The sequence below is a fragment of the Ovis canadensis genome, chromosome 11, assembly GCF_042477335.2.
Source record: "Ovis canadensis isolate MfBH-ARS-UI-01 breed Bighorn chromosome 11, ARS-UI_OviCan_v2, whole genome shotgun sequence".
In the NCBI taxonomy this organism is placed as follows: domain Eukaryota; kingdom Metazoa; phylum Chordata; class Mammalia; order Artiodactyla; family Bovidae; genus Ovis; species Ovis canadensis.
Genome location: NC_091255.1, coordinates 44,449,689 through 44,476,394, shown reverse-complemented (window position 1 = coordinate 44,476,394; position 26,706 = coordinate 44,449,689). Strand labels below are relative to the sequence as shown.

At 51.2% G+C, this 26,706-nt stretch overlaps 1 protein-coding gene across 9 annotated transcripts in view; it reads left to right on the top strand.

The window, feature by feature from the left end:
* The window catches only part of ABCC3 (ATP binding cassette subfamily C member 3), a 48,840-nt gene that overhangs the window by 14,713 nt on the left and 7,421 nt on the right, over positions 1-26,706 (top strand). For 2 of the 9 annotated variants that reach the window (XM_069543095.1, XM_069543096.1), the window contains 25 exons: positions 101-226; positions 431-492; positions 1,153-1,284; positions 2,680-2,871; positions 6,176-6,353; positions 6,452-6,613; positions 7,133-7,225; positions 8,423-8,626; positions 8,731-8,877; positions 9,360-9,447; positions 9,766-9,832; positions 10,069-10,195; positions 10,274-10,450; positions 16,043-16,210; positions 16,527-16,719; positions 18,194-18,308; positions 18,481-18,628; positions 18,726-18,933; positions 19,226-19,536; positions 20,656-20,855; positions 21,011-21,137; positions 22,197-22,298; positions 24,882-25,028; positions 25,179-25,337; positions 25,926-26,092. In XM_069543095.1, coding sequence (XP_069399196.1) covers positions 101-226; positions 431-492; positions 1,153-1,284; positions 2,680-2,871; positions 6,176-6,353; positions 6,452-6,613; positions 7,133-7,225; positions 8,423-8,626; positions 8,731-8,877; positions 9,360-9,447; positions 9,766-9,832; positions 10,069-10,195; positions 10,274-10,450; positions 16,043-16,210; positions 16,527-16,719; positions 18,194-18,308; positions 18,481-18,628; positions 18,726-18,933; positions 19,226-19,536; positions 20,656-20,855; positions 21,011-21,137; positions 22,197-22,298; positions 24,882-25,028; positions 25,179-25,337; positions 25,926-26,092 — 3,800 coding nt within the window. Of the gene's footprint in view, positions 1-100; positions 227-430; positions 493-1,152; positions 1,285-2,679; positions 2,872-6,175; positions 6,354-6,451; positions 6,614-7,132; positions 7,226-8,422; positions 8,627-8,730; positions 8,878-9,195; positions 9,310-9,359; positions 9,448-9,765; positions 9,833-10,068; positions 10,196-10,273; positions 10,451-16,042; positions 16,211-16,526; positions 16,720-18,193; positions 18,309-18,480; positions 18,629-18,725; positions 18,934-19,225; positions 19,537-20,655; positions 20,856-21,010; positions 21,138-22,196; positions 22,299-23,238; positions 23,360-24,365; positions 25,029-25,178; positions 25,338-25,925; positions 26,093-26,706 lie in introns of those variants that run through there. The other 7 variants (XR_011247054.1, XR_011247055.1, XR_011247056.1 and 4 more) reach the window with 7 other exon arrangements.

The following is a 26,706-nucleotide window of genomic DNA, read 5'->3' as shown; positions in this document are numbered from 1 at the left end:
GGCTGACTCCTACACAGAGGAATCTGGTGCCCCAAGAAGTCCTTTGGACTACAGGCCCAAGGATCCCCAAGCTATGGTGTTGCTCCCCTCTCTCCCCCAGGGCAAGATCTCAGACCCTTTCCGCTTCACGACCTTCTACATCTACTTTGCCCTGGTGCTGTCTGCCCTCATCCTCTCCTGCTTCAGAGAGAAGCCACCGTTTTTCTCCCCCAAGAATATGGACCCTGTAAGTTTTCATGGAGTTGGGTGGTAAAGGCGGTTCCACAGCCCATTGCTCAGCCCAGTCCTTCCAGTTCATTCGATCTTCTTGTCACCTCCAGAGTGTGCAAACAGGGGCTTGGAGCAGAAAGGAGTGAGGCACCCTCCTCCCTCTGCTCTGCCTTGAGAGGAAGGATCCTGATTTCCCCTGTCTCACTCTTTCACCTTCTAGAACCCCTGCCCAGAGGCTGGAGCTGGCTTCCTCTCCCGCCTGTCTTTCTGGTGGTTTACAAAGTAAGTTTTCTCTTTCCTAAGCCTGGGAATCTGGGGGTGGGGATGGATAGTTGGGGAGTTAGAGAGAGGAACGGGGGCAGGCCAAGAATTCAGGAGCTGGAGGAACTGTGAACCCCAGTGAGCATGGGGCAGGCAAGGGTGGGGAAACCTGTCTGTCTGGGCTGGGGGCTGAGTACAGAAGCCAGGCCTAGTCCAGTTCTGATCCCAGGGCAGGCCATGAGGACAGGCCCAGGGTTCTAGAGGGAGAATTAGTTCCCAGCTCTTTGGTCAGGGATAAGTTTGCAGCTGTCATTTCCTTGGGCATCTCTCAGAGTAGCTAAAGCAGGAGAATTATGTCTGTGACCTTGGTGACAGCATTAACCATATTGCACTGAGGAAGCGCCTGGGCTAAGGTCTCCATCCAGTGGGTCTTGTCATCACTCAGGGCCCCAGTCAGCATCAATTTCATCACCAGGGCCCAGGAGTCAGTGGGGCATCTGAGAAGCAGGGAGAAAGGGCTGGAACTTGGAGTGGGAGTCAGTGACCCCCATCTTGCTCACTGTAGGAATAAAAGAGATACTCTTCTTGGCTACTGTTCCCCAGGGACATCCTCTTGTCTGGAGACCCTTGTCCCCAGGCTCCTAAACTCTGACCCAGTGTGGTGCTGCCTGCCCACTCCAGGTTGGCCATCCTCGGCTATAGGCGGCCCCTGGAGGAGCGAGACCTCTGGTCCCTAAACAAGGAGGACCGCTCCCAGATGGTGATGCAGAGGCTGCTGGAGGAGTGGAAGAAGCAACAAGATCAGGCAGCGCGGTGAGGCCCCCCTTCCCCCAGTCCCTGCACCCCTCCACCTCAGACCCTTCACACAGCCTGGGTCTCCTGCAGGCGAGGTTGGTAGATCACATGGCTAGGGGTGGAGGGAAAACAGGTGCAAGCGGCCCTGGGGTGTGCAGTTTAGGCCTGCGTGGGGCCAGCTGGAGAATGGCTGACACTTTCACAACACTTTGTCCAAGGGGCTTCCCTGGTGGCTTCGACAGTAAAGAATCTGCCTGCAGTGTGGGAGACCTGGGTTCAATCCCTGGGTTGGGAAGATCCCCTGGAGAAGGGAATGACTACCCACTCCAGTATTCTTGCCTGGAGAATTCCATGGACAAAGGAGTCTGATAGCTACAGTCCATGGGATCGCAAAGAATTGGACACAACAAAGCGACTAACACTCTGTCTGAGGGGCAGTTCTAAGATTAACCCAGTCGGTCTCTGACAGCCCTACTGCACAAGCTCTAACGTCTTTGTGTGGCAGATGCCATCACTGAAGCGCTGAGGTTTGATGACGCACCCAAGGTGCCCTAGTTGGCGGTGGCACGGGCAGAATCCACACCCAACTGTCTGGCCCCCTGCAGCCACTCCTGAACTGCCCTGACTGACTTGAAGGGTGGATTCCAGAGACTTCCCTCAGGAGGGGCAAGGACCAGGGGAAGAAGGTTAGGGCCAGCATCCCCGCTTAATCCTGCCTTTATGTGGAGCCAGCAGCTGGAGGAGATTACTGTCTGACTGAGGGCCTTCCCACTGACCCAGGAGTCTGTCTCTGGCTGACTACTCAGATGAAAAATCTGAGACTCTGAGTCCTTCTTCACCCACATCCCCTCCAGGACCAAGCCCTTTTGCCTTCCAGCCACAGTCTGGGTCCCAGAAGTCCCATGCTGGTTCTGTCTGAGCCCCTGATGGCCAGCTGGCTGTGGAGGAGCCAGGGACCTGGACTTGGTCATCCGCGTCTTGGGTTCATGGCTTGGAGCCTCTGAGACCTAACGGCCTCCAGTCTGCCTGCTGCACCCGATCTCTGTCCCTTCATGACACCTCCACTCCCTCCCTGCTCAGCCCCCCAGTGACTAGGCCACTAGCCAGCCCTGCCCAAGTCTCCTTTCTCATAGCATTCTCCCTGGAGCCAGCAGCCCTGGAGAGGCAGATGCTGGAAATTGCTGGGTGTATAGTTCTTGGGGAGCAGTTAAGACACCTCTTTGTATATCCTCTAGAACTTGAAGACAGAATCACTTGGGGATTCTCAGCTGGAAAGTTGCATTGTCTATCCCAATTCTGAGAGCCAAGAAAGCAGCTCCCCCTCTTACCTGCTCTTCAACAGCCCCGGTGGCCCTTGGCTTCATGGAGCCTTAGTACCCATTCCAACTCACTGTTCCTTCCTCCTCGGACCAGACGCCAGGCTGCAGAGGCTTCTGGGAAGAAACCGTCCAGCGAGGGTGAGGTGCTTCTTGAGGGCCGACCCCAGGCTCGGGAGGCCTCCTTCCTGCGGGCCCTGATGGCCACCTTCAGCTCCAGCTTCCTCCTCAGCATGGGCTTCAAGCTGATCCAGGATCTGCTGTCCTTTATCAACCCGCAGCTGCTCAGGTCTGTCCACGCTCCCTCCCGCACAGCCTTTCCTGGGACAAGGGGCTGGCCTGGGGGACGAAGAGTGGGGAAAGAGCCCCAGTCCAGGAACTGGGGGGCCATCCCCATTTTCTGTGGGACCCTTGGCAAGTGGCAGAGCCTCTGCACCTCCTTTCCCCATTCGCATCCAACTTACCTGGCCAAAGTACAGCTGCCAGGCACCCCGATGTATACTTTAGCAAACATACTCTCTTTAAATCCTCCCAACAGTCCTACAGAGGATTTCCCATTTTACAAATGAGGAAGCAGAAACATTAAACAAATGTTGTTTACAAAAAACAACAACAAAAAATGAGGACATAAGAACTCAGAGAAATGAAGTGATTTGACCAAGGGCACGCAGCTGGTGGAGATGGATTTGAGTTCAGAGCTCTGAACTCCGCTATGGTGCCCTTTCCAATTGTCCCCTGAGTAGCTTGGGCTGGGAGGAGCTCTCAAGTGAGGGAATGGGAAGGAGCCCTCACTCCATTGCTTCTCCATTCATGAATTTGTGCATTTGTTCATTCAATGAACATTTGTTGAGCCTCCAGGGTCTCAGAATAGTGCCAGACCCTAGGTATACAAAGATAAATAAGATATGGTCTTAAAGTCTTGTGGGAGAAACCAGTGTGTAAATCTGTTAGAGCACAGTGTGGGCATAGGTGTACTCAGGTGTCTGAAAAAGCCCTCAGAGCTACGCTGGGAAGGGGCAGGGTTCTCTTGCCAGCCAGGGAAGTTGTTTAGTTTGGAAGGACCCGCAGCTAACTAACTAAGTGAAGAAGGAGGTGAAGGTTCAGAGTCACAAAGGCCTGAGACAGCATGACTCAGGAATTCCAAGCACTTACGAATGCTAGAGGGAGGGTGACTGGAGGGAGGGGCAGAAGAGCAAAGAGAGAGAGGGAAAGCTAAGAAAATCCTTGAAAGATTTGAAGCCAGGGAGGGCATCTGGCTTGCATCTGGAAGGATCCCCTGCTGGTAGTGTGGGTGGCGTAAGGCAGTGTAGCCAGATGGCAGTGGGCCAACTAGGTCTAAGGAAAGTCCAGGTCAGGAGTGAGCTGGGTTCAGGAGCTACTCTGGAAATGGGTGCCTGTGTCAGGGAAAGGATGGGGACAAAGGTGACCTGGGCTCTTGGATAGCTAGAGAATGATGGATTTTTTTTTTTTTTTGCTGAGATAGTGAACTCAGCAGGAAGAGAGACCTGGGCACGGGGCACGGTGGTGAGCTGCGTCTTCGCCATGTCAGGCTTGAGATGCTGGTGGCCCCCAAGGGAGATTCCCAGCTAGAGGGAAGTCAGAGAGTTTTCAGAGTCATCATGGAAGCCCAGGGCTCCATCTCTTTGGCTGACCCCATCCAGAGAGGGGCCTTCATGTGAAGGCCCCAGACGGAGTCCTAGGGCATTCTGATAGGTATGGGGGAGCAGAAGACTAACCTGGAGGGGCCAGAGCTGGGAAAAGAATCCAGATTGTGGACCAGGGCACAGAGGACGCATCCAGGGGAGGCCATGGCCCCCAGTGAAACGAGTTGACCAGGAGAATAGAGCCTGAGGAAGGCAACAGGGAGCTTGTTGGCGACTTTGCCAGAAACAGAGGCTGAGACAAAGGGGAAGGCCTGAGAGAAGGGTGTCTGCAGTGGAGACAGGGCCGGTGAAGGTCTAGAAACTTCCTATTAAAGGTTTCAATTTCCTAGGGTAACAGAGTCCCACAAACTGGGTGGCTGAAAACAGGAATGTATTCTTTCATGGTTCTGGAAGCACGGTCTGAAATCAAAGTGTCAGTGGGTTGGTTCCTTCTAGAGGCTCTGAGCGAGATCTGTTCAGCTTCTGGTGGTGCTGGCAGACTCGACTTCTTTGGCTTGAGACTCATCGCTCCAATCTCTGCCTCCATCTTTGCACGGCATCTTCCCGTATGTGTGTGTGTATGTGTGTCTGTCTGCATTTGTGTCTCTGTGTGCACATCTCCCTTGCTTTTCTCTTATAAAGACGCCAGTCACTGGATTCAGGGCCAGACTATTCCAGTACAACCTTATCTTAACTTGACTACATCTGTAAAGACTCTATAAGGTCACATTCATAGGTACCAGAGGAGAAGGCAATGGCAACCCACTCCAGTACTCTTGCCTGGAAAATCTCATGGATGGAGGAGCCTGGTGTGCTGTAGTCCATGGGGTCAGTAAGAGTTGGACACGACTGAGTGACTTCACTTTCACTTTTCACTTTCATGCATTGGAGAAGGAAATGGCAACCCACTCCAGTGTTCTTGCCTGGAGAATCTCAGGGACGGGGGAGCCTGGTAGGCTGCCATCTATGGGGTCGCGCAGAGTTGGACATGACTGACGCGACTTAGCAGCAGCATCAGTAGCATAGGTACCAGGGGTTAGGACTTAAGCATGTCTTTCAGGGAGTCACACCCAACCCACAGCAGAAGAGGCCTGGCCATGACTGTGGATTCCTCCATGGGGCCAAGAGGAGGTTTGTCCTAACATGGAAGAGACTTGATCATGTTAGTCTGCCAAGGCCCAGAGCTGCCAGTGGAGAGGAGGTTCCTGGAGATGAGGCAAAAGGGGGCCAATGATAAAACATGCTCCTGAAGAGGTGGGTGGGATCTGGGGCTTAGGGGGCAAAATCCAGCGTGGAAAGTCAGAAGGACACCTCCTGTCCTGAGGCAGATGGAAGAGGGTGAATGTTTGCAGGGAAGTTTGTAGTTGGCAGGGAGTTCTCAATGGGAACAAGTAAGTGGGCCACTGCTGAGAGAGGTGGGGAGTGAGGACAGATCAGAAGGTAAGAGGTGAAGAGGACTGTGGGAGAGGAATTAGATTAGGGTCCTGGAGAAGGTCACTGGGCAGCTCTGGGGGCTGCTGATATTGAAGAGGATAGATTTCAGTGGCGAGAGCCTGTGTAGTCATGCACTGGACTTCAGAGCCCTCAGCAGTCCAAGAAAAGGTGCAGGAAAGTCTAATCAACGGACATGTGGCATTGCTTCCTGCCACATGGTCCAAGGAGGCAAAACAGGCAGGCCAATGAGGTTGGTGGCCAGAGCGTAATAACGAGGTAGGCGGAGGGAAGCCGTGGGAGATGGGAAAGGAGGTGGAGGAAGAGAGGAGTGAGGAGACAGAGTCTTGCGCCAGCTCTGGGCTGATTCTCGTGGTCTGGGTTGGGGCTGTGGAGGGCCAGCAGCCTCCAAATGAGAGGCTTGAGAGAGTGGAGGCTGAGGGGCAAGAAGAGAGCAGCAGTAGGGGGAAGAGCCTAGGGGAGATTCCCCACGCTTATTGTTCTCTCCTCCATTTGCAGCATCCTGATCAGATTTATTTCAAACCCCACGGCCCCCACCTGGTGGGGCTTCCTGGTGGCCGGGCTGATGTTCGTGTGCTCCGTGATGCAGACCCTGATCTTACACCAGTATTACCACTGCATTTTTGTGATGGGGTTGAGATTTCGCACGGGCATCATAGGTGTCATCTATAGGAAGGTCAGCTGGAGCAGCAAATGAGGGGCTGGGGAGGCCAGCCCTGGGGAACTTTGAAGAGACTCGTGTGACCAGTCCATCAGCCAACTGTCCACCTGCAGGCTCTGGTCATCAGCAATTCAGTCAAACGTGAGTCCACTGTAGGAGAAATTGTCAACCTCATGTCAGTGGATGCGCAGCGCTTCATGGACGTTGTCCCCTTCATCAACCTGCTGTGGTCAGCCCCCCTGCAGATCATCCTGGCAGTGTACTTCCTCTGGCAGGTGACTCTTGAACCCTGATCTCTGCCTCCTTCCTCTGACTTCTCCTTCCTTCAGATGGGACAAGAGAGAGTTATTCTGGGTCAGCAGAGGGGTGGGGGACAGAACTGTGAGGATGCTGGTGTCTGCAATCAAGTCTTTCCAGCCTGTGAGATTGTCCCTCTTACAGAACCTAGGGGAGGGAAGAGGGCCTTGGAGACAAGGGGGGTGTGACTCAGGTTGTCATTGCCTGTCTATCTGTATTTGCCTCTCTGTGTGTCTGGATGCCCTTCAGTGGCTGCCTGTTTGTCCCTGTCTGTTGTCATTATCTGATGGCTGGCTGTTTCTGCAAATGTTTTTGCAATTTTGGCTTTATCTGTATGTCTTCTTTTCACTGTCCATCTGTTTGGCTGACCACTAACTTTTGCTTCGGGCCCATCCCCGCATTTCAGGTCAATAGGCTTCTGTCTGTTGGGCTCTGTCTATATATACTCTGTATGTTGGTCTGTCTGTCTGTCTAATCTATCCATTGTGCATCCTCAGAACCTGGGTCCCTCCGTCCTGGCTGGAGTTGCTCTCATGATCTTGCTAATCCCACTCAACGGAGCTGTGGCTGTGAAGATGCGTGCCTTCCAGGTGGGTGCTGACAGACTGAGCTGTTCCTGCCTGGAGCCCTGGCCAGGTGCCTGGAGGAGTGCAGTCACTAACCTGGGCCTTACCCACTACCTTGCTTACTGAGTACAGATGGCTCTAAGCCACTTTCACAAACCTTAGCTTACTCTTGCCTTACAACCCTGAGAGGCTTTAGAAACATTCTCATTTTGCAACTAAGGAACCAAGGCCCAGAGAGATTACAGCAATCCAGAATCAGACAGAACTTGCCTCTTCTGGTCTAACGAGAGTTTCTCCACCACATTGCGCTTAGTGTAAATAGCCAGTCATTCAGTCCTTTATTGGCAAACATTTATTGAAGTCTTCCCTAGCCTCCCACTGTACACAAAATAAATGACAAATTTCCACTACCACCCACTAGGCCCCTGCTCACCTTTCAAACCCTCACCTCCTGGAATATGGCTAAATTTCAGCCAGTCTGGCCTTTCTTTTCTCCAAATCACCAAGCTCTGCATGCCTCCGGGCTACCATACATACTGTTCCCTGAAATGTGCTTCAGCCTTCCTTACTTGCCCAGTTCCTTTCCTTCCTTCACCCCAGCGCAAACTTTGATTTCCCAGTTCCCACCCAAATTATTCTCTCCCAGAATCCTGCTACTCCCATTGGGGTATGCATACTGCTTTAGCGTAAGCATTTATTCAGGTGATTGTTTGCATCCTAGCTACTTCTCCTATCAGACTGTCAGCTTTATGATGGTTGGGACCTTCAGTTGTTTATCATTATCTGCCCTACGTCTAGCACGTGGCCTGGAGCATAGTAGGTACTCAATAAATTGGGGCTGAATGAATAAATTAGTGTGGCCTGCTACACCTTGGGTTGGGGACTGGGTGAAAAAGAGAAATAAGGGATCTATTCCCTCAGGCTCACATGGATTTGAGACAGCATACATGTTCAGGGTGCCCTATAAGAACATGCCTTAGAAACCCAGGGAAGGGGCCTGGGATGGTCAGTGATAGGCACTGAGGCTGGAGCAGGATTTTGTCCAGCAGAGAGGAAGGGAGCTTGGCTTGGGCATTCCAGGCTGGGGTACAGTACAGGCTGGCAGGGAGGAGTGGTGGGTAGTCTAGCTGCCGTGTGTGTGTGAGTGCAGAGAAGATGTGTGCCCCTATTGGTAGAGGTCTGGGGAGGGGCTCAGGGACGCCCTTGCCACACTTTCCGTAGGTAGAGCAAATGAAGTTCAAGGACTCGCGCATCAAGCTGATGAGCGAGATCCTGGGTGGCATCAAGGTGCTGAAGCTATACGCCTGGGAGCCCAGCTTCTTGAAGCAGGTGGAGGGCATCCGGCAGGATGAGCTCCGGCTGATGCGCCAGGTTGCCTACCTCCACGCCATATCCACCTTCATCTGGGTCTGCACCCCCTTCCTGGTGAGGCGCCCATACCTGGGCTGGTGTCCCGTCTCCTGCTTGGTCAGCCTGGGCCTCTGAACCCAGCAGACTCCGCCCTGACACCCATCCCCACCGCTGCCCAGGTGACCCTGACCACCCTCGGAGTATACGTATCCGTGGACAAGAACAACGTGCTGGATGCTGAAAAGGCCTTTGTGTCCGTGTCCCTTTTCAACATCTTAAAAATTCCCCTCAACATGCTGCCCCAGTTAATCAGCAACCTGGCCCAGGTAAGCCTGGGTAGGGCTGGGGTTCTAGTGGAGTTTGGGCAGGTTGGGGCTATTTAGGGTAGGGGATAAAGTTATTGGAATCAGGGGAGGGCCATTTGGCATTATGAAGAATTGTTTGGTTGGGCAGGTTGATGGGGCTATTTAGGGTCGGGGATAATCAGGGAGAGTTATTGGAATCAGGGGAGGGCCATTTGGCATTATGAAGAATTGTTTGGTCAGCAGACTCATGGGCCATTTGGAGTCATTTAGGTAGGGTTTCTGGAAACCCAAGTTCTGGAGACAGCCTCCTCTTACCAACATGGACCCTATCTTTGGCAGTGGGAGCCAGCCAAGAATCAGGCATGAGAAGGGACCCAGCACCAGCATCTGGGCCCTCAGGGGGCCCAGCCTCACCCAGGAAGGTGGGGGCCAGCAAGGGTAAGAGGAGATGGGCGTAAGAAAGGCATAGCTTCCAGGGCTGACTCACACCCTTCTGCATGCAGACCAGTGTGTCTTTGAAACGGATCCAGCATTTCCTGAGCCAAGATGAACTTGACCCTCAGTGTGTGGAAAGAAAGACCATCACCCCAGGTCCAGACAGCCTCTACCTGGGCTTCCCTTAACCCAGCCACTTCTCCAGAAAATTCTGTTTCAAATTTTTAACTTTTCTCTTGTGGCCTCCTTTGCTTCATCCTCCTTTCCCATCTGTTCTCACTCTGTTACCCCTCCCCAGGACCCGCCATCACCTTCCTTCTCTAGGGCGCTTCTTACTCCTCCCTGCCACCTCCCCCTCACCACCCCCAAGCTTCCCTGTGCTCCCGTTGGTTCCTTTCCGTAGGGCTCTTCCACCCAGGGATCCTCTCCCCCTTGCCCTGGGCCCCTTGACCCTGTGCACCTCTGTCTTCCCAGGCTACGCTGTCATCATACACAATGGCACCTTTACCTGGGCCCAGGACCTGCCACCCACCCTGCACAGGTACCAGCTTCTCCTTCCCTTCTCAGCTGCCTGAAGTGGACCACAGTTCAGATCGTAGCAGAATCCCCCCCCAACCCCCCGCTCCCACTCGTCAGCTTTTGACCTGGGATACAGGAAGAGCCTCAGCTTGCCAGGGTGCTGTCTGAAAGGGAGGAGAGCTTGGGTCTTCAGGTGGAAGGTGGGGGACAAAACCTCGATTCCTCCTCTGACTGGGCTACTTGTCTCCTTACCCCCAGCCTTGATATCCAGGTGCCCAAAGGGGCACTAGTGGCCGTGGTGGGGCCTGTGGGTTGCGGGAAGTCCTCCCTGTTGTCCGCCCTGCTGGGAGAGATGGAGAAGCTGGAAGGCAAGGTGTATATGAAGGTGAGAGGGGCAGGGATTACTGGGGAGGGAAGCTTGGCCAGGCCTTGGGCAAACCCTGAGGTAAATTCCTTTGGCCAGGGTTCCGTGGCCTACGTGCCCCAGCAGGCATGGATCCAGAACTGCACTCTTCAGGAAAACGTGCTCTTTGGTCGAGCCCTGGACCCCAAGCGGTACCAGAAGGCTCTGGAGGCCTGTGCCCTGCTAGCTGATCTGGAGGTTCTGCCTGGTGGGGACCAGACGGAGATTGGAGAGAAGGTACCGTCTCTTATCTCACTCTCTGGGGGAGTTAGCACACACAGCGGTCAGCCTCAGTCCAGCTCGGATCCAAATAAGCATTCGTTCATTCACGCATTCATCTATTAATGATGTCATGCCTAGCTCTGTGCAAGGCACTGGTAAAGCAGATCTATTACTGGGGGAAGCTGACTTAGAAACGGGTAGGGGCTGTAGAATGTCCTGGAGGCCAGGCTGAAGGCCTGTTCAAGGTACTGGGAAGGAGTAAAGGAGGTAGTCTGCATAAGGAAAAGTATCACTTTTGAGCTGAATCTTAACAGCTAAGGAAGAAGCTCTTATCATGCATCAGATTTTTATGACATACCTACTATATGCCAGGCAATATTATATATTAGTAAATGTGTGTCCGTGCTGAGTCACTTCAGTCGTGTACAGCTCCTTGTGACCTCATTGGCTGATTCCTCCAGGCTCCTCTGTCCATGACATTCTCTAGGTAAGAATGCTGGAGTGGGTTGCCATGCCCTCCTCCAGGGGATCTTCCTGACCCAGGGATCAAACCCACATCTCTTATGTCTCCTGCATTGCCGGGTGGGTTCTTTACCACTAGCACCACACGGGCAGCCCATACGTTAGTACAAACACCAGACTAAAATCTCTGCCTTCATATAGCTTACATTCTAGTGGGGAAAGATATGTTAGCAAGGTAAATCAGTAAAATGTATAATATTAGGTGGATGCTAAGAGGAGAGGATGTGCAAGGTTGTATTATCAGTATGCTTTGTGAAAGCCTCACTGAGAACTGGAGACTTGAACAAAGTGAAGGAGTGGTCTGTATCTGGGAACATGAAGCCCTGTCTGGGACATTTGAGGCAGAGAGAGCAGTAAGTGCAAAGGCTCTGAGGCAGGAGTGTGACTGGGGCATTTAAGGACCAGCGAGAAGAACAGTGTGGCTGGAATGAAATGAGCAGGGATGAGGAGGAGGAAGTGAAGTCAGTGAGGTATCCAGGCAGCAGACATAAAGCCTTAAGTCTACTGTAAGGACTACGGCTTTTACCAAGGGTGATGGAAAACCTTTAAGGGTTCAGTTCAGTTCAGTTCTGTCCCTCAGTCGTGTCCAACTCTTTGCCACCCCATGACAGCACCCCAGGCTTCCCTGTCCATCACCAACTCCCGGAGCTTGTTCAGATGCACGTCCATCGAGTCAGTGATGCCATCCAACCATCTCATCCTCTGTTGTCCCCTTCTCCTCCTGCCTTCAATCTTTCCCAGCATCAGGGTCTTTTCCAATGAGTCAGCTCTTCGCATCAGGTGGCCAAAGTATTGGAGCTTCAGCTTCAACATCAGTCCTTCCAATGAATATTCAGGACTGGTTTCCTTTAGGATTGACTGGTTTGATCTCCTTGCAGTCCCGGAGACTCTCAAGAGTCTTCTCCAACACCACAGTTCAAAAGCATCCGTTCTTCGGATATTGATATCAGTTTTCTTTATAGTCCAGTTCCCACATCCATACATGACTACTGGAAAAACCATAGCTTTGACTAGACGGACCTTTGTTGGCAAAGTAATGTCTCTGCTTTTTAACATGGTACCTAGGTTGGTCATAGCTTTTCTTTCAAGGAGCAAGCATCTTTTGATATCATGGCTGCAGTCACTGTCTGCAGTGATTTTGGAGCCCAAGAAAATAAAGTCTGTCATTGTTTCCCTTGTTTCCCCATCTATTTGCCATGAAGTGGTAGGACTGGATGCCATGATCTTAGTTTTTTGAATGTTGAGTTTTTAAGCCAGCTTTTTCCTCCCCTCTTTCACTTTGATCAAGAGGCTCTTCAATTCTTCTTCACTTTCTGCCATAAGGGTGGTGTCATCTGCACATCTGAGGTTATTGATATTTCTCCCGGCAATCTTGATTCCAGCTTGTGCTTCATCCAGCCCGGCATTTCACATGATGTACTCGGCATATAAGTTAAATGAACAGGGTGACAATACACAGCCTTGACGTATGCCTTTCCCAGTTTGGAACCAGTCTGTTGTTCCGTGTCCGGTTCTAACTGTTGCTTCTTTGAGGGTTAGTGTTAGGGTTAAGGATGGGGGCATTTGATGCAATTTGGTGTGACTGGAGGTTAGCAAGGTGCAAAAGATGCAGGGTAATACGTAGAGCTTTGATGACTTTAGTTAAGGTTTTGATCTTTACCCTAAAAACCTTGGGATATCAATGAAAGGTTTTATTTTTGTATTAATTTATTAGTTTTTGGCTTCTGCAAAATATACATGACGTGGATCTTTTTTGGCTGTGCCGGGGCTTGGCTGTGGTGGAGGGTTCTTCAGTTGCAGTGCGTGGGCTCTAGAGTGTGGTGGCATTCTCTGTGGCATAAAGGCTTAGTTGCCCCATGGCATGTGGGCTCTTAGTTCCCCGACCAAGCGAGGGTTGGACTCCTGTCCCCTGCATTGGAAGGCAGATTCTTAACCACTGGACTATGAAAAAAGTCCTCATAGCATAAATCTTTAACTTAAAAATCTTTAGAAGTATATAGATCAGTAATGTTAAGTTCATTCACACTGTTGTGCAACCCATCTCCAGAACTCTTTTTATCTTACAAAACTAAAACTCTGTACCCATTAAATAACAGCTTTTACTTATCCATGCACCCCTCAATGGACACTTGGGTTGCTTCCACCTTTCATATATTGTGACTAATACTACTATGAATGTGGGTGGGCAAAGGTCTTTTTAAGACCCTAGATACCCTAAAGTGGAATCTGTAAATCAATTCTATGTTTTTATTCTTCGAGGAACTGCCATACTGGTTTCCATGATGGCTGCACCATGTTATATTCTCACCAACAGTGCCCAAAGGCTACAACTTGCACACATCCTGGATAACACTTGTTGTTTTCTGGGGTGGTTGTTTGTTATTTTGGTTTTGTTTTTTGATAATAACCATTCTAATGGATGTGAGGTGATATTTCATTGACATTTCAATTTGCATTTCCCAGTCATCAGTAATGTCGAAACACCTTTACATAAGTAAGGTAATATGAGATAAGTAAGAGTAATGTTCAGAACACCTTTACATGTGTTTGTTGGCAGTTTGTATATCTTCCTTGGAGAAATGTCTATTAAAGTCCTTTGTCCACATTTTAATCAAGTTGTTTAGTTTTTTGTTGTTGAATTGTAGGAGTTCTTTATATAGACTAGATAGTAACCCCCTATCAGATATGTGAGTTGCAAATATTGTCTTCTATTCTGAAGGCTGCCTTTTCACTTTGCTGACTGTGTCCTTTGATTGCACTGAAGGTTTCAGTTTTAATGTAATCCAGTTTTTCTATTTTTTACCTTTGTCGCTTGTGCTTTTGATGTTATATTCATAAAGTCATTGCCAAGTCCAATGTCATGAAACTTTTTTCCTGTGTTTTCTTCTAAGAGTTTTAGAGTTTCACCCCTTTTTTTTAGATACTAAAGATTTCAACGTATATTCCTTCAAAACAAAGACATTCTCTTACGGATCTATGGTTAAGTTATCAAAATCAAGAAATTTATCATTAGTACAGTGCTACTATCTAAAAATCACTGTCTGACCTTTGAAATGTCATCGTTTATCCCAGTCTTTTTTCATTGTTTTCTTTCCTGGTCTAGAATTCAATCCAGGATCATGAGTTGCATTTAGTTGTCATATCTCTTCATTCTCTGTCAATCTGGATAGTTTCTCAGTCTCTGTCTTTTATTTTATTTTTAAATATTTATGTATTTACTTTCGGCTGTGTGGGGCCTTAGTTGCATCGTGCAGGCTCTTTGTTGTGGCATAAGAGCTCTTTCTCTGGGCTTTTCCTTATGCCACGCAGGTTTCTCTCTAATTGTGGCATGCAGGCTCCAGAGCACGTGGGCTCTCGAGTTGAAGTGGGCAGGCTCAGTAGTTACAGGGGCTTAGTTGCTCCACAGCATGTGGGATCTTAGTTCCCCAACCAGGGGTTGAACCTGCATCTTCTGCACTGGAAAGCAGATTCTTAACCAGTAGACCACCAGGGGAGTCCCAGTCTGTCTTTTAGAATATCCACACTTTTAAAGAGTACAGGCCAGATGTTTGGCAAAAAGTTTCTCAATTTGAACACCATTAGTTGTTTGTTTTTTTTTTTTTTTGCAGGGGGTTGGGAAACCAAAGTAATGTTGTATCCTTGGTGCGTCATATCGGGAGGCACATGATGTCAGTTCATGTCTTCCTGACTAATGTTAACTTTGATCTCATGCTTGAGATGATATCGTCCGTCGATGATTTCATTTTATAACCTTCATTGATTTTTGCCTGAGTCAGTGTTACTATGATGTGGGCCAAATGTTGATTTTGTAACTCCATTCTTTCTATGATTATTAGTTGGCGTTTTACTCTAAGAAAGAGCTTTCCTCTCCTCCCTTTTTGCTTATTCTTTAGTTTCTTTCTATCAGTGCGGGCTCATGTTTGCTTATGTGATTCGGTGGATTATAATCCATTACCATCATTTTTTATTTGGATGTTCAATTTGTCAGCGAAGAGTTTTAAGCAGGGACATGAATTGCATTTTGAAAAGCTGCCCTGGCTGCAGTGTGAAGGGGCCCAGAGGCATAGGAACCAGTGGCGAGGCTCTCGTGTTGGTCTGGGGAAATGATCTGGGCCTGAGTCTGGCAGTGGGGATGAGAAACTTTTAAGTAGGAGTCTGAGATGATAGGAACCCAGAGCAGACCTCCCCATCTACAGTCTAACTCCTTCTTCCCGTCTCTCCTGGACCCACACTGACCTCACAAGCCTGATTTGTGCCCAGAGCATAGTAGCTCTGAAGGAAGCCTGCTTGGTCGAATGCAGACATGTTCACACGTCTCAGTCACTATAGCTGCTGTGGTCACCCCTCGTTTCTCGGCAGCTGCAGCTCCCACCCCACGTTTGCTGTCCCCAGGGGTCAGTTTCTCAGGGTACCCCTAAAGAGCTGAGCCTGTTCCAGAGGGAATGAGGAGAGCTGGTGGCAGGAAAGCGAGGTGTACCTCTGGGGTCTGCCCGCTGGGCTCTGCCTTGCTGCTATGTGTCTGACTTTCTGCATAATGGGTTTAAGAATGATCTTACTTTCCCTCTGGTATGTGAATGATCTCAGGGTTGATGAACTCTGGGGTGGATGCTGGGTTTCCATTCTTGCTTTTGCCTATAATAGTTTGGACTTTGGATGAAGTCATTAACATCTTGGGCTCTAGTTTCTTCATCTAGAAAGTGAGGCTAATGATACCTCCCTGGAAAGACTGACATGAGGACCAGAAGGGATAATTGTTACAAAAGTCATCTGCAGACCATATGGGCAATGGGAGACTAAAAGGTCTATTACCTCCTGGGGATTTCCAGCCTCCTAGAGTAAGGCGGTGGAAGGTAGGGAAACCAGCTGGGCAGGGAGCAAGTTGTCCTCAGCTGCTCTGGGGGGACTCTGAGAGCTACCACCCCTTCATCCATGACCTTAGAGCCTCCCAGGGACAGGACCAGGCATATGAAATGTGAATTTAGAGGTCTGCCTTGCTGAATGATAATTGACAGGGCCTTTGTCCCCCTTGTGATGGCCTGGCTCTCTTCCACCCAATACACACTTCTCACCTCCCTTCTCCATCAGGGCATTAACCTGTCTGGGGGCCAGCGTCAGCGTGTCAGTGTGGCCCGAGCTGTTTATAGTGATGCCGACATTTTTTTGCTGGATGACCCACTGTCAGCCGTGGACTCCCATGTGGCCAAACATATCTTTGACCAAGTCATTGGGCCAGAAGGTGTGCTGGCAGGAAAGGTGAGGTTCCCAGAGGCTAAGCGGGCTAAAATGAAGTCTATGGCCACAGGAGAGGACTGGTGGGAAGCCAAGGGGTTTGGTGATACCTGGACATATGGAGTGCCTATGGAACAGGCTGGGCAACCGGGGAAACCTGGGGCGGGGTAGGCAGTGCCCCTCGGGCGCTGAGTTGCCTTTGGAGAGCACATGTTGAGTCCCTGATGTGCCTGCTCCTGCTGCTGGCACTCAAGCACCTCACACTTGCTCCGTGGCCCCGCACGTGCCAAGGGTGTATGCTGAGGACAGTAGGCGTGATAGCCTGCTGTCTTTTCCCCAGACCCGGGTGCTGGTGACTCACGGCATCAGCTTCCTGCCCCAGACGGACTTTGTCATAGTGCTATCTGACGGGCACGTGTCTGAGATGGGCACCTACTCGGCCCTGCTGCAGCGGGATGGCTCCTTTGCCAACTTCCTCCGCAACTATGCACCTGATGAGGACAAGGAGCACCAGGAAGCCAACAACAGTCCAGGTATCTGCCATTCCTGGCTCTTCATATTCCCCTCCCCTCCCTGCATCTTCCCTGTCCTGGGGCATCTGAGCGTCTCTGGACAGCCCTGGTGTAATGCAGGAAGGTTCTGGAGTACTTGGATCATCCGTGTGATGTCAGACATCAGCAAGAGGGAAAGTAAACTGGATGACATCGAATCCCTCCTCCTCCCCCTCTTCCCTCAGTCTTCCTATGTGTTGAAAGGGCCTATGGGCCCAGGCCCAGCTTGTACAGCAAGGCTGTTTTACAGATGAATTGTTGAGGAAACATGCAGGTGCTTTTGGTTGTTCAGTCGCTCAGTCGTGTCCCACTCTTTGTGACCCCATGGGCTGCAGCCAGGCTTCCCTGTCCTTCACCATCTCCCAGAGCTTGCTCAAACTCATGTCCATTGAGTTGGTGATGCCATCCAACCATCTCATTCTGTATCATCCCCTTCTCCTCCTGCCTTTAATCTTTCCCAGCACCATGGTCTTTACCAGTGAGTCAGTTCTTTGCATCAGGGGGCCAAAGTATTGGAGCTTCAGCTTCAACATCAGTCCTTCCAGTGAATATTCAGGACTGATTTCCTCTGGGATTGACTGGTTTGATCTCCTTGCAGCCCAAGGGACTCTCAAGAGTCTTCTCCAACACCACAGTTCAAGAGCATCCATTCTTCGGAGCTCAGTTTTATATATAGTCCAGTTCTCACATCCATACACGACTACTGGAAAAACCATACCTTTGACTACGGAAATGCTTAGAAAAGTCATTTATTTATCAACAAATATTTATTTATTGAGCAGCTAACTTTGTCCAGGCACTATTCCAGCAATAGTGAGACAGCAGTCTTGATAGTACTACAGAGACAGCAATGAACAAACAGAAAAATTCCCTTCCCGTGGAGCATATTGAGACACTGAGACCCCCTTGTTGTTCAGTCCTGGCTCTTCAACCTCAGGCTCCGGGCTGGCTCTCAGACCTTCTCCTGGGCTTTCTTGTCTGCTTCGTATATGCAGTTACCATGTCTCGAGCATTTACTAAGGGCTGTGCCTGTTGCAAGCTCTTGACACACATCCTTTCCTTTAATCCTCACAATGACACGATGAAGTAGGTACTATTATTATCCCCACTTTACATGCCCGCCTAAAGTCATGTGGTGAGGAAGTGGGATTTAAGCTCAGCCAGGCTGACTCCAGAGCCCAAGCTCCTGACCCTTATATTTGAATCCTCTTCCACATAGTCCCTGATGGGAAGCTTTTCTTCCTGTCTAACATAAGTCTTTCTTGCTGCCTCTTTTTTTTTTTCCTCAACACAAAATTGGTCATTTATTTTTATTGTTGTACTTGCTGCCCTCTCAGTCCCTCTCATCTTCCCTTTTGCTTATCCATTCAGGCCTCTTTATTGGAGTGGGACTGGGGGATAGCAGGGCTTTTCAGGGTGAGCTTGCCAACCTCTCGTTTCTGCCTCCCCACTGCAGCCTTGGAGGACAAAGAGGATGAGGGAGTGTTGATGATTGAAGACACGCTCAGCAATCACACAGACCTAACAGATAATGAGCCCGTGACGTATGAGGTCCAGAAGCAGTTTATGAGGTGAGCTTCTGAGAACTGTCCACCCCCGGGAGATGGTGGCAGGGCCCCCATGCCCTGCTGTGGAGTGGGGCAGGTGGGTGTTCTCCCTGACACTCCCTGAGGATCCAGCTGGGGGTCTGTCTGTGGCTGTGCTGGAGGCCAGCTCTCTGGGCCTGACCCGTTGCCTCCACAGACAGATGAGTGCCATGTCCTCGGAAGGAGAGGGCCAGGGTCGGTCTGTGCCTAGGAGGCGCCTAGGTGCAGCAGAAAAGGCCGTGCCGGCAGCCGAGGCAAAGGCGAGCCATGTGCTGACCCAGGAGGAGAAGACAGAGATGGGCACTGTGAGTAGGGTGGGCGAGGAAGGCTGGAGAGGCTGGCAGGCCCCTAGCACTCCCGGGGCTCACGGGAGTCCTCTGTTTGACCGCTGTGGCCACACAGGTGAAGCTGAACGTGTACTGGGATTACGCCAAGGCTGTGGGATTCTGGACCACTCTGGTCATCTGTCTGCTGTATGGGGGTCAAAGCGCAGCTGCCATTGGGGCCAACGTGTGGCTCAGTGCCTGGACCGATGAGGCTGCAGCGGACAACCAGCAGAACAGCACCTCCTACAGACTAGGTGTCTACGCCGCCTTGGGAATTCTGCAAGGTGAGCCTGCAGAGATACTTAGAAGGGGCGCCAGTGTTCCCTTCCTCATCTCTGTGCTGCTGGGTCCCCCAAAGCATGCCCTTGTCTCTGAATCTCTGTCTACCGTCACAATCCTAGTGACTCCCTGACCCACCCTCGCAGTCTACCTGCCTCTAGACCTGTCTAGCTCATCCTAGCTACGCCCTGCCTTTGAGTCTGCCTAGTTCACTGAGGGGATCCCTCATCTTGGAACTCGCCCTGCATTCTGCCACCTGGCCCAGGTGAACAAGTGCCCCTCTGCCTCCTCCATCAGGGCTCCTGGTCATGCTGTCTGCTATCACGATGGCGGTGGGTGGTGTCCAAGCTGCCCGCTTGCTTCACCAGGCGCTGCTGCACAACAAGATGCGCTCGCCACAGTCCTTCTTTGATACGACGCCCTCAGGCCGCATCCTCAACCGCTTCTCCAAGGACGTCTACGTCATTGACGAGATCCTGGCTCCCACCATCCTCATGCTGCTGAATTCCTTTTACAATTCCATCTCCACCCTTGTGGTCATCGTGGCCAGCACGCCGCTCTTTGCCGTGGTCATCCTGCCTTTGGCTGTCCTCTACCTCTTTGTCCAGGTGTGCCCTGAGTGAGTGGGCATGACTTAGCGTGAGCGTGGCTGTTGTGAGGGCCGGGCTCTCTTGGGGGCCACCTGTGGCAGATGTAGGGAGGGCACACCCCCCTTCACACCGTCACAGCTGGATTTGATTCAGTAAACACCCTTTTGAAACTCATTTTCCTCACCCGTAAAATAGAATCTTAGATCCCACCTCACAGAGTTATCAATAGGATAAAATTAAATCCTTGTAAATTATGACTGGCCCTGGAACTCCTTCCTGCTGGCTATTTGTCAACAGTTTAAGACACATTATCCTTCCCTTGCTTTTAGGTATCATCTAAACTTACATGCCATATCATATGATGCATATATGATCTGTGATGCATATCTTATAAACTTACATGGTTTTTAACATAGATGAGTGATAATATTCAGATACAGCTAACTGCAAAAGGCATTTGTGTTGCTGATCCTCTGTCCTGCCATTAATCAGTTGATGAAGGCAACCCACAGGTGGCAGAAGCTCAGGCCTGTGTGTGAAGACTGTGACCTGGGCTGCACTCTGTCCTGGGACAGGGACTCTCAGCTGTACATCCTGCATGGGCCTGGCCATCTTAGGGCCCACAGGGCAGAGGATGGCAGACGGAGGCAGACTGTGGTTTTGTGGGGCTGACGTTTAAACAACCGAGGGGTGGAGTGGGGAGAGGTTCCTTAAGAAAAAGTATAGGAAATTATCTTATTTTTGCAAATTTGGCAAAATTTTGGTTGTGTGAACACATTGCCAGGCCCCTAAGTGGAGACAGGCATTGTCGCTGACTTGGGAAGCAAAATGAAGTCAGTGCGATAATTCAGGCCTGCAGAGTGAGTGGCCAGGAGCTGAGAGGGAATTGGGAAAGGCTTTGTGGACAAAGTGGCCTAAAGGACTGAGCAGAGCTGACCAGAGGGGAGAGAGTGGGGGGAGTTCATGGAACCATATCAGGACCCCAAGTCTTGGGTTTTTTCGGGCGAGGGAAGGGAGTGAGGTCTTATGGGGCAGTGGGACGGAGGGGGAGGTGGCGCAGATGGGCCCAGAGGACACGCAGGACTGAGCTGGGATTCCAGGGTCCTGACTCTAAGTTCTTTCTCCAACCTCTGTCAGCGCTTCTATGTGGCTACCTCACGGCAGCTGAAGCGGCTGGAATCTGTCAGCCGCTCGCCCATTTATTCCCACTTTTCGGAGACGGTGACTGGCTCCAGCGTCATCCGGGCCTACGGCCGCAGCCAGGACTTTGAGACCATCAGTGATGCTAAGGTGGACACCAACCAGAAGAGCTGCTACCCCTACATTGCCTCCAATAGGTCAGAAAGCACTCCGTCAGCCCCTGCTCCTTCCGTGAGTTTCCGCCAAGGTCTTTGCAGGAGAGAGCCTGGTGTTCCGGGTCCAAGCCCCTCCTTTCCCCTAAACAGCCCCCTTCTTGCATCTGTCCCATTTCCTCCTTGCCTGATCTCTGCAGGTGGCTGGGGATCCGAGTGGAGTTCGTGGGCAACTGTGTTGTGCTCTTCGCTGCACTCTTCGCTGTGACTGGAAGAAGCAGCCTGAGCCCGGGACTGGTGGGCCTGTCTGTGTCCTACGCCCTACAGGTACACAGGGGTCTCAGCCCCAGAGTAGGGCCGCCCCGGGGCAGAGGCCAGCTTTCATAAGCATCTCCTGAGTACCCCACTCTACCCAAAATGGGGACCAGCCACAGATTTTGATCTCCCAAACTGTGAGCTCCCAGTCAAGCATGGAGAGTCACTCGCACCAGCAGGGGATGATACTTCGGGGTGTGCAGGTCTTAGTGGAGGAAGGACAAAAGGTAAGAACCCAGAGGAGGTCTCTACCTGGGAGTGTTGGAGAAATGACCTTGGATCTTGGCCCCAGGAGACAAATAGAAATTTGCTCTGCCTGCACAAGATCTAGAGGTTAACCTTGACAGGGGTCCTGGGGCAGGGACATGGAGACCTAGGCTACACCTTATTTCACAAGCCTGCAGAGAAAGTACCTGGAGCAGGTAACTAGAGCCTGAGCAGGTCACCCTGATACCAGCTGATATTGTCAAAAGGTTAAACAGCTGCAAATGAAATTTTTGTGAAGCAGATCATATTTGCAATGCCTCAGGTGACTCAAGTCTTTGAGTTTTGATAAATAAAGGACAATCCAGACAGGTCAGTCTTCTCAAACTATTCAGTATGCCGATGAATCACCTGGAGATCTTAAACTGTAGATTCTGATACAATAGGCCTGGGGCTCTGGCTTTTGCATGTCTATCAAAACTTCTTGATTCACGAAGTGTGGTCCGAGGACCAGTTACATCATCTGTGAGCTTGTTAGAAATGTAGATTCTCTAGTCCTGCCACAAACCTACTGAATCAGAAGCTACATTTTAAGAAGATTCCCTGGGAAATCTTTCTTGCGCATGTTAAAGTTTGAGAAACACTGGGATGGGAAGCCTTTTGTTTGAGAAACACTGGGATGGGGGGCCATTGTCACTGCCTGAGGTACAATTGTGATTAGAGCCCCAGGTGGCATAGCTATGGGTTTGCCCAGGCCCACCTGGGTCATAGTTGGGATAGGAGCATAATGAAGGAGTCTGAGGTCCTCCCATAGCCATGTCAAGGGAGTACAGATTGCCCCACTTATGACCCAGTCCCTCTGGCTAGGTGACGTTGGCTCTGAACTGGATGATACGAACGATGTCAGACTTGGAGTCTAATATTGTGGCTGTGGAGAGAGTCAAGGAGTACTCCAAGACGGAGATGGAGGTGGGTACGGAATCAGCCTGGGGCAGGGAGAGTTGAGAATAGCGGGTAGGGGTGCTTGATGGCCCACCATCCATCCCTTCATCCCCCTAGGCCAGCTCTTCTGGTGGCTCTTCATTCAGTCCTTAAAGAGAGTCAACCAGAGGTCTATGTGAGGAGGTGTAGAGGGTTCAGAGTTGGACAAGACAATTCCTGATGAGTAGATAACAGCTCCCGTGTTTCAGGCCCTCCTCAGTCATAGTACTTTGTCCTCCCTGGGACCCCCGGTCCGGTGACCTGCCTCTGTCCCTCGGTCCATGAGTTCATCCAGCCTGGATTCTGTGCTCCCCCAGTGCCAACACTCTCAACTCCCTTGCGCTTCTCTCTGTCATCCTCTCTCCAGTTGAGCCCATCTGTCTACCTTCTACATGCCGGTGCTCAGCTGCTAAAATGTTGCTGGAGAAAATCACTGATTTTACTTCAAGTTTATAACCACACACCACTGCAGGGTATTCCCATCTTGCTTCTCCAGGAAGCATATGTTTCCAGTTTCAGAAAGATTTGTTTTGGCCATTCCCTTTCGTTAAGCTCCCACTCGCTGTGCTCAGCCATCGACCTTGCCTAACAGTTCAGTGAGGAAATAGGTTATGAGATGTGAACTCCCTCAGCCTTCCTGCCTCTGGACTTTCAAACCTGCCTGTGTCCCTTCACCTTTTCCCTCTTTTAACAGGATATGTCCCTTCTCGTTTCAAAGTGCACTCCCTCTACTTGTTCGCGTGGCCACCGGAGGAGGTCACGTCCTTAATTACCTGCTGCATCATCCTTCTTGCTCCCTCTGTTGGATGATTCCCATCCACATGCAAAAATATGCACTTGTACCTTCCATTCTAGACTCTCAAGCCAACCCTCCCTTTCCTGTGTATCCTGAATCTCATTTCTCTGCTCTCCTTTGTCATGAAACTAGCTTTGAAATAGGTGCTCTCCCCCTGCCTCGTCACCTGGTGGCTTGTCTGCCTCCTGCAGCCTGGTTTCTGGCCCTATCACTCCGCTGGATGCACTCAGCAGTGACTTCCTTGGTTCCAGAGGTAAGGATGCTTCGCTGTTCTTCTCTAGTTCAACCTCTCGGCATTATTTGGACAAAATAGCCCTCGCTGCTTCTTGAAGGCACTTCAAGGTTTCTGTGACCTGAGCTCCTGCCCTGTCAGCCCCCGCTGAGCCCCCACCCCCGTCTGTTCCTCCCAACCTGGCCTCTCCTGTCCCTGGGGCCCCCATCTGTCCCTGTCTTCTCCCGGCTTCTCTTATCACCCCCTCCTCCCCCCATTCTCTGGTATCTTCAAATTCTCTCTTCATGCCTAGCATTACAATTTCCCCTGTCTACATACATGATCCTTTCTCCACAGCCTCAAAAATTCAGCCCCCAATCCTGCTACCCATTGTTTTGATACCTCCTCAAGAGAGCATGGCACCCCACTCCAATACTCTTGCCTGGAAAATCCCATGGACAGAGGAGCCTGGTGGGCTATAGTCCATGGGGTCTCAAAGAGTCAGACACGACTGAGCGACTTCACTTTCACTTTTCACTTTCATGCATTGGAGAAGGAAATGGCAACCCACTCCAGTGTTCTTGCCTGGAGAATCCCAGGGACAGAGGAGCCTGGTGGGCTGCCGTCTATGGGGCCGCACAGAGTCAGACACGACTGAAGCGACTCAGCAGCAGCAGCAGCAGGAGAGCAGATTATCTGCACTGGCCGCTTTGTTTATTGATTGCTGACACTCTGACTCCCCTATTTCAAAACATCCTACCCTCTGCCTCCCCAAGTAGCAGCAGAGAGATCCCTTAAAAACATACCAAATCACATTATTATTCTGTGCATGGCCCTACATCTTACTCAAGGTAAAAAAACAAAAAAACAGTCCTTAAACTACCCTGCCAAGCCCTACATGGTGGGGTCTTCCACTACCTGTCTCCTACCTCTCACCTTTGTCACTGTGCTCCAGAGCACACCTGGAGGTATTTATCCTTGCTGTTTCCTCTGCCTGGCATGCCTTTCCCTCAGATAACTACTTGTTTGGTTCCTTTACTTCCTGCAGGTCTTTATTTAAATATCACCTCCTCCAGGAAGCCTTCCCTGACCACCCTGTACGAACAGCAGGGACTTCTCCAGGCACTTCTCCATACTCATCACCATCTGACATTATATAGACTTACTTATTTGTTAACTGTATGCCTCCTTAGATTGGGATGTGAGCCTCACAGGGACAAGGACTTTGTCTAGTTTGCCATTGCTACCCCACCACCTGTCATGGAGTAGCCACCCAATAATAAAGAATGGTGAAAGGGGGAGTTGGGGCATGTGGAAGGGGCTGCTCGGGGATCTTGGGCATGAGGGGAGTAGAGGAGGGCAAAGTTCTGTGGGGAATAATGTCAGATGGATAGAGTCATTGAACCACAAGGTTGGGCCACACAAGTGCCAGGGGCTCCCCGCCAGGCTCCCTGGTAGGTGAGGATGGCGGGGGCCTGGGAAGAGAGGCAGACTGAAGACGGAAGAGGGCTGGGCTGGGGAAGAGATGGCCCCGATGCAGAGCCTGTCCTCCCCTGGTGACCAGGCCCCCTGGGTGGTGGAGGGCAGCCGTCCGCCAGCAGGCTGGCCACTGAAGGGTGAGGTGGAGTTCCGAAATTATTCCGTGCGCTACCGGCCAGGCCTGGAGCTGGTGCTGAAGGACCTGAGTCTGCGAGTGCATGGTGGCGAGAAGGTACGTGTGGGGCGGGTTTGTGCCTGGGGAATGTGGGTCTGTGGGATGGCAGGTACCCAGCCTGGAGGTCTGCTTAGCCTTCCAGGGGAGTCCTGGAGACAGACCCACCAACTCCCCAGCCTTTGCCTGACAGCCTCCTACCCTCTCCAGGTGGGGATCGTGGGCCGCACTGGGGCTGGCAAATCGTCCATGACTCTCTGCCTGTTCCGCATCCTGGAGGCGGCTGAGGGCGAAATCTACATCGATGGCCTCAATGTGGCCAACATCGGGCTCCATGACCTGCGTTCTAAGCTGACCATCATCCCCCAGGTACCAGTCTGGCTTTGTCTGGTCACACTGACCAGTGACCCTGGGGGCAGGCTCCACGCTTGTCCTGTAGCTTGAGGTTCAAGACTGGGACCTCTATCTGGGAAGCTGGGGAGCAGGACAGCAGGAGCAGAGCCACAGAGGGACCACGTGTCATGGGTCTGGAAGGGACAGATGTATCCTGCTCAATATCACCCTGTCCTCTGACCTCCTAGACCAACAGAACCACAGACTCTTCCATATGGCCCATACGAGAGGTGTTCTATCCTGCTCTCCTGGTTTCACAGCTCTGAATTATGTTTCACTTTTTCTGGCTTCTCTGGAGTATTTTTCTGCCGACTGGACACTTTGGAGTCAGATTAGCGGCTCAAGGTTTCTACTTTAGCAGAAGACTTTGGGTTGGCAAAGCTGAGGTTTATCATGTCTCCACAGGCATTTTTCTATCTCCTTGGCCATTGCCTCCCTCCTGGAGGGTTGGGGACACAGTGGAAATGCTGCCACCTCAATCCCTTTCTTGTTCCCTGGCCTTGGTGCGCATGGCTCCCTCTGGGGCCTGAGCTGCCTCCCTCTGAGGACTTGCTTTGTCCCCAGGACCCCATCTTGTTCTCGGGGACCCTGCGCATGAACCTGGACCCCTTTGGCTGTTACTCGGAGGAAGACATGTGGCAAGCTTTGGAGCTGTCCCACCTGCACACATTCGTGAGCTCCCAGCCTGCAGGCCTGGACTTCCAGTGCTCCGAGGGTGGGGAGAATCTCAGGTAACAGCTGGGAGTGCGTGGGTCAGGAATAGCACTCCGCTGCATTAGAGGATGTAGCATCAAATGACACCAGGCCAGCCCTCTCCTGCCCTCCCACTCCCATCTTGTTGTGGTTGAGTCACTAAATCGTGTCGGACTCTGCAACCCCACTGACTGCAGCACATAAGGCTTCCCTGTCCTTCACCATCTCCCAGAGTTTGCTCAAATTCACGTCCATTGAGTCAGTGATGCAATCCAACCATCTCGTCCTCTGTCGCCCCCTTCTCTTCCTGCCCCCAGTCCTTCCCAGCATCAGGGTCTTTTCCAGAAATTTGGCTCTTCACAGCAGGTGGCCAAAGTATTGGAGCTTCAGCTTCACCACCAGTCCTTCTAGTGACTACTCAGGGTTGATTTCCTTTAGGATCAACTGGTTTGGTCTCCTTGCTGTCCAAAGGACTCAAGAGTTTTCTCCAGCACCAGGATTCCAAAGTATCAATTCTTCGGCACTCAGCTATCTAGGGTCCAACTCTCACCTCTGTATATGACTACTGGAAAAACCATAGCTTTGATTATATGGACCTTTGTCAGCAAAGTGACGTCTCTGCTTTTTAATATGCTGTCTAGGTTTGTCATAG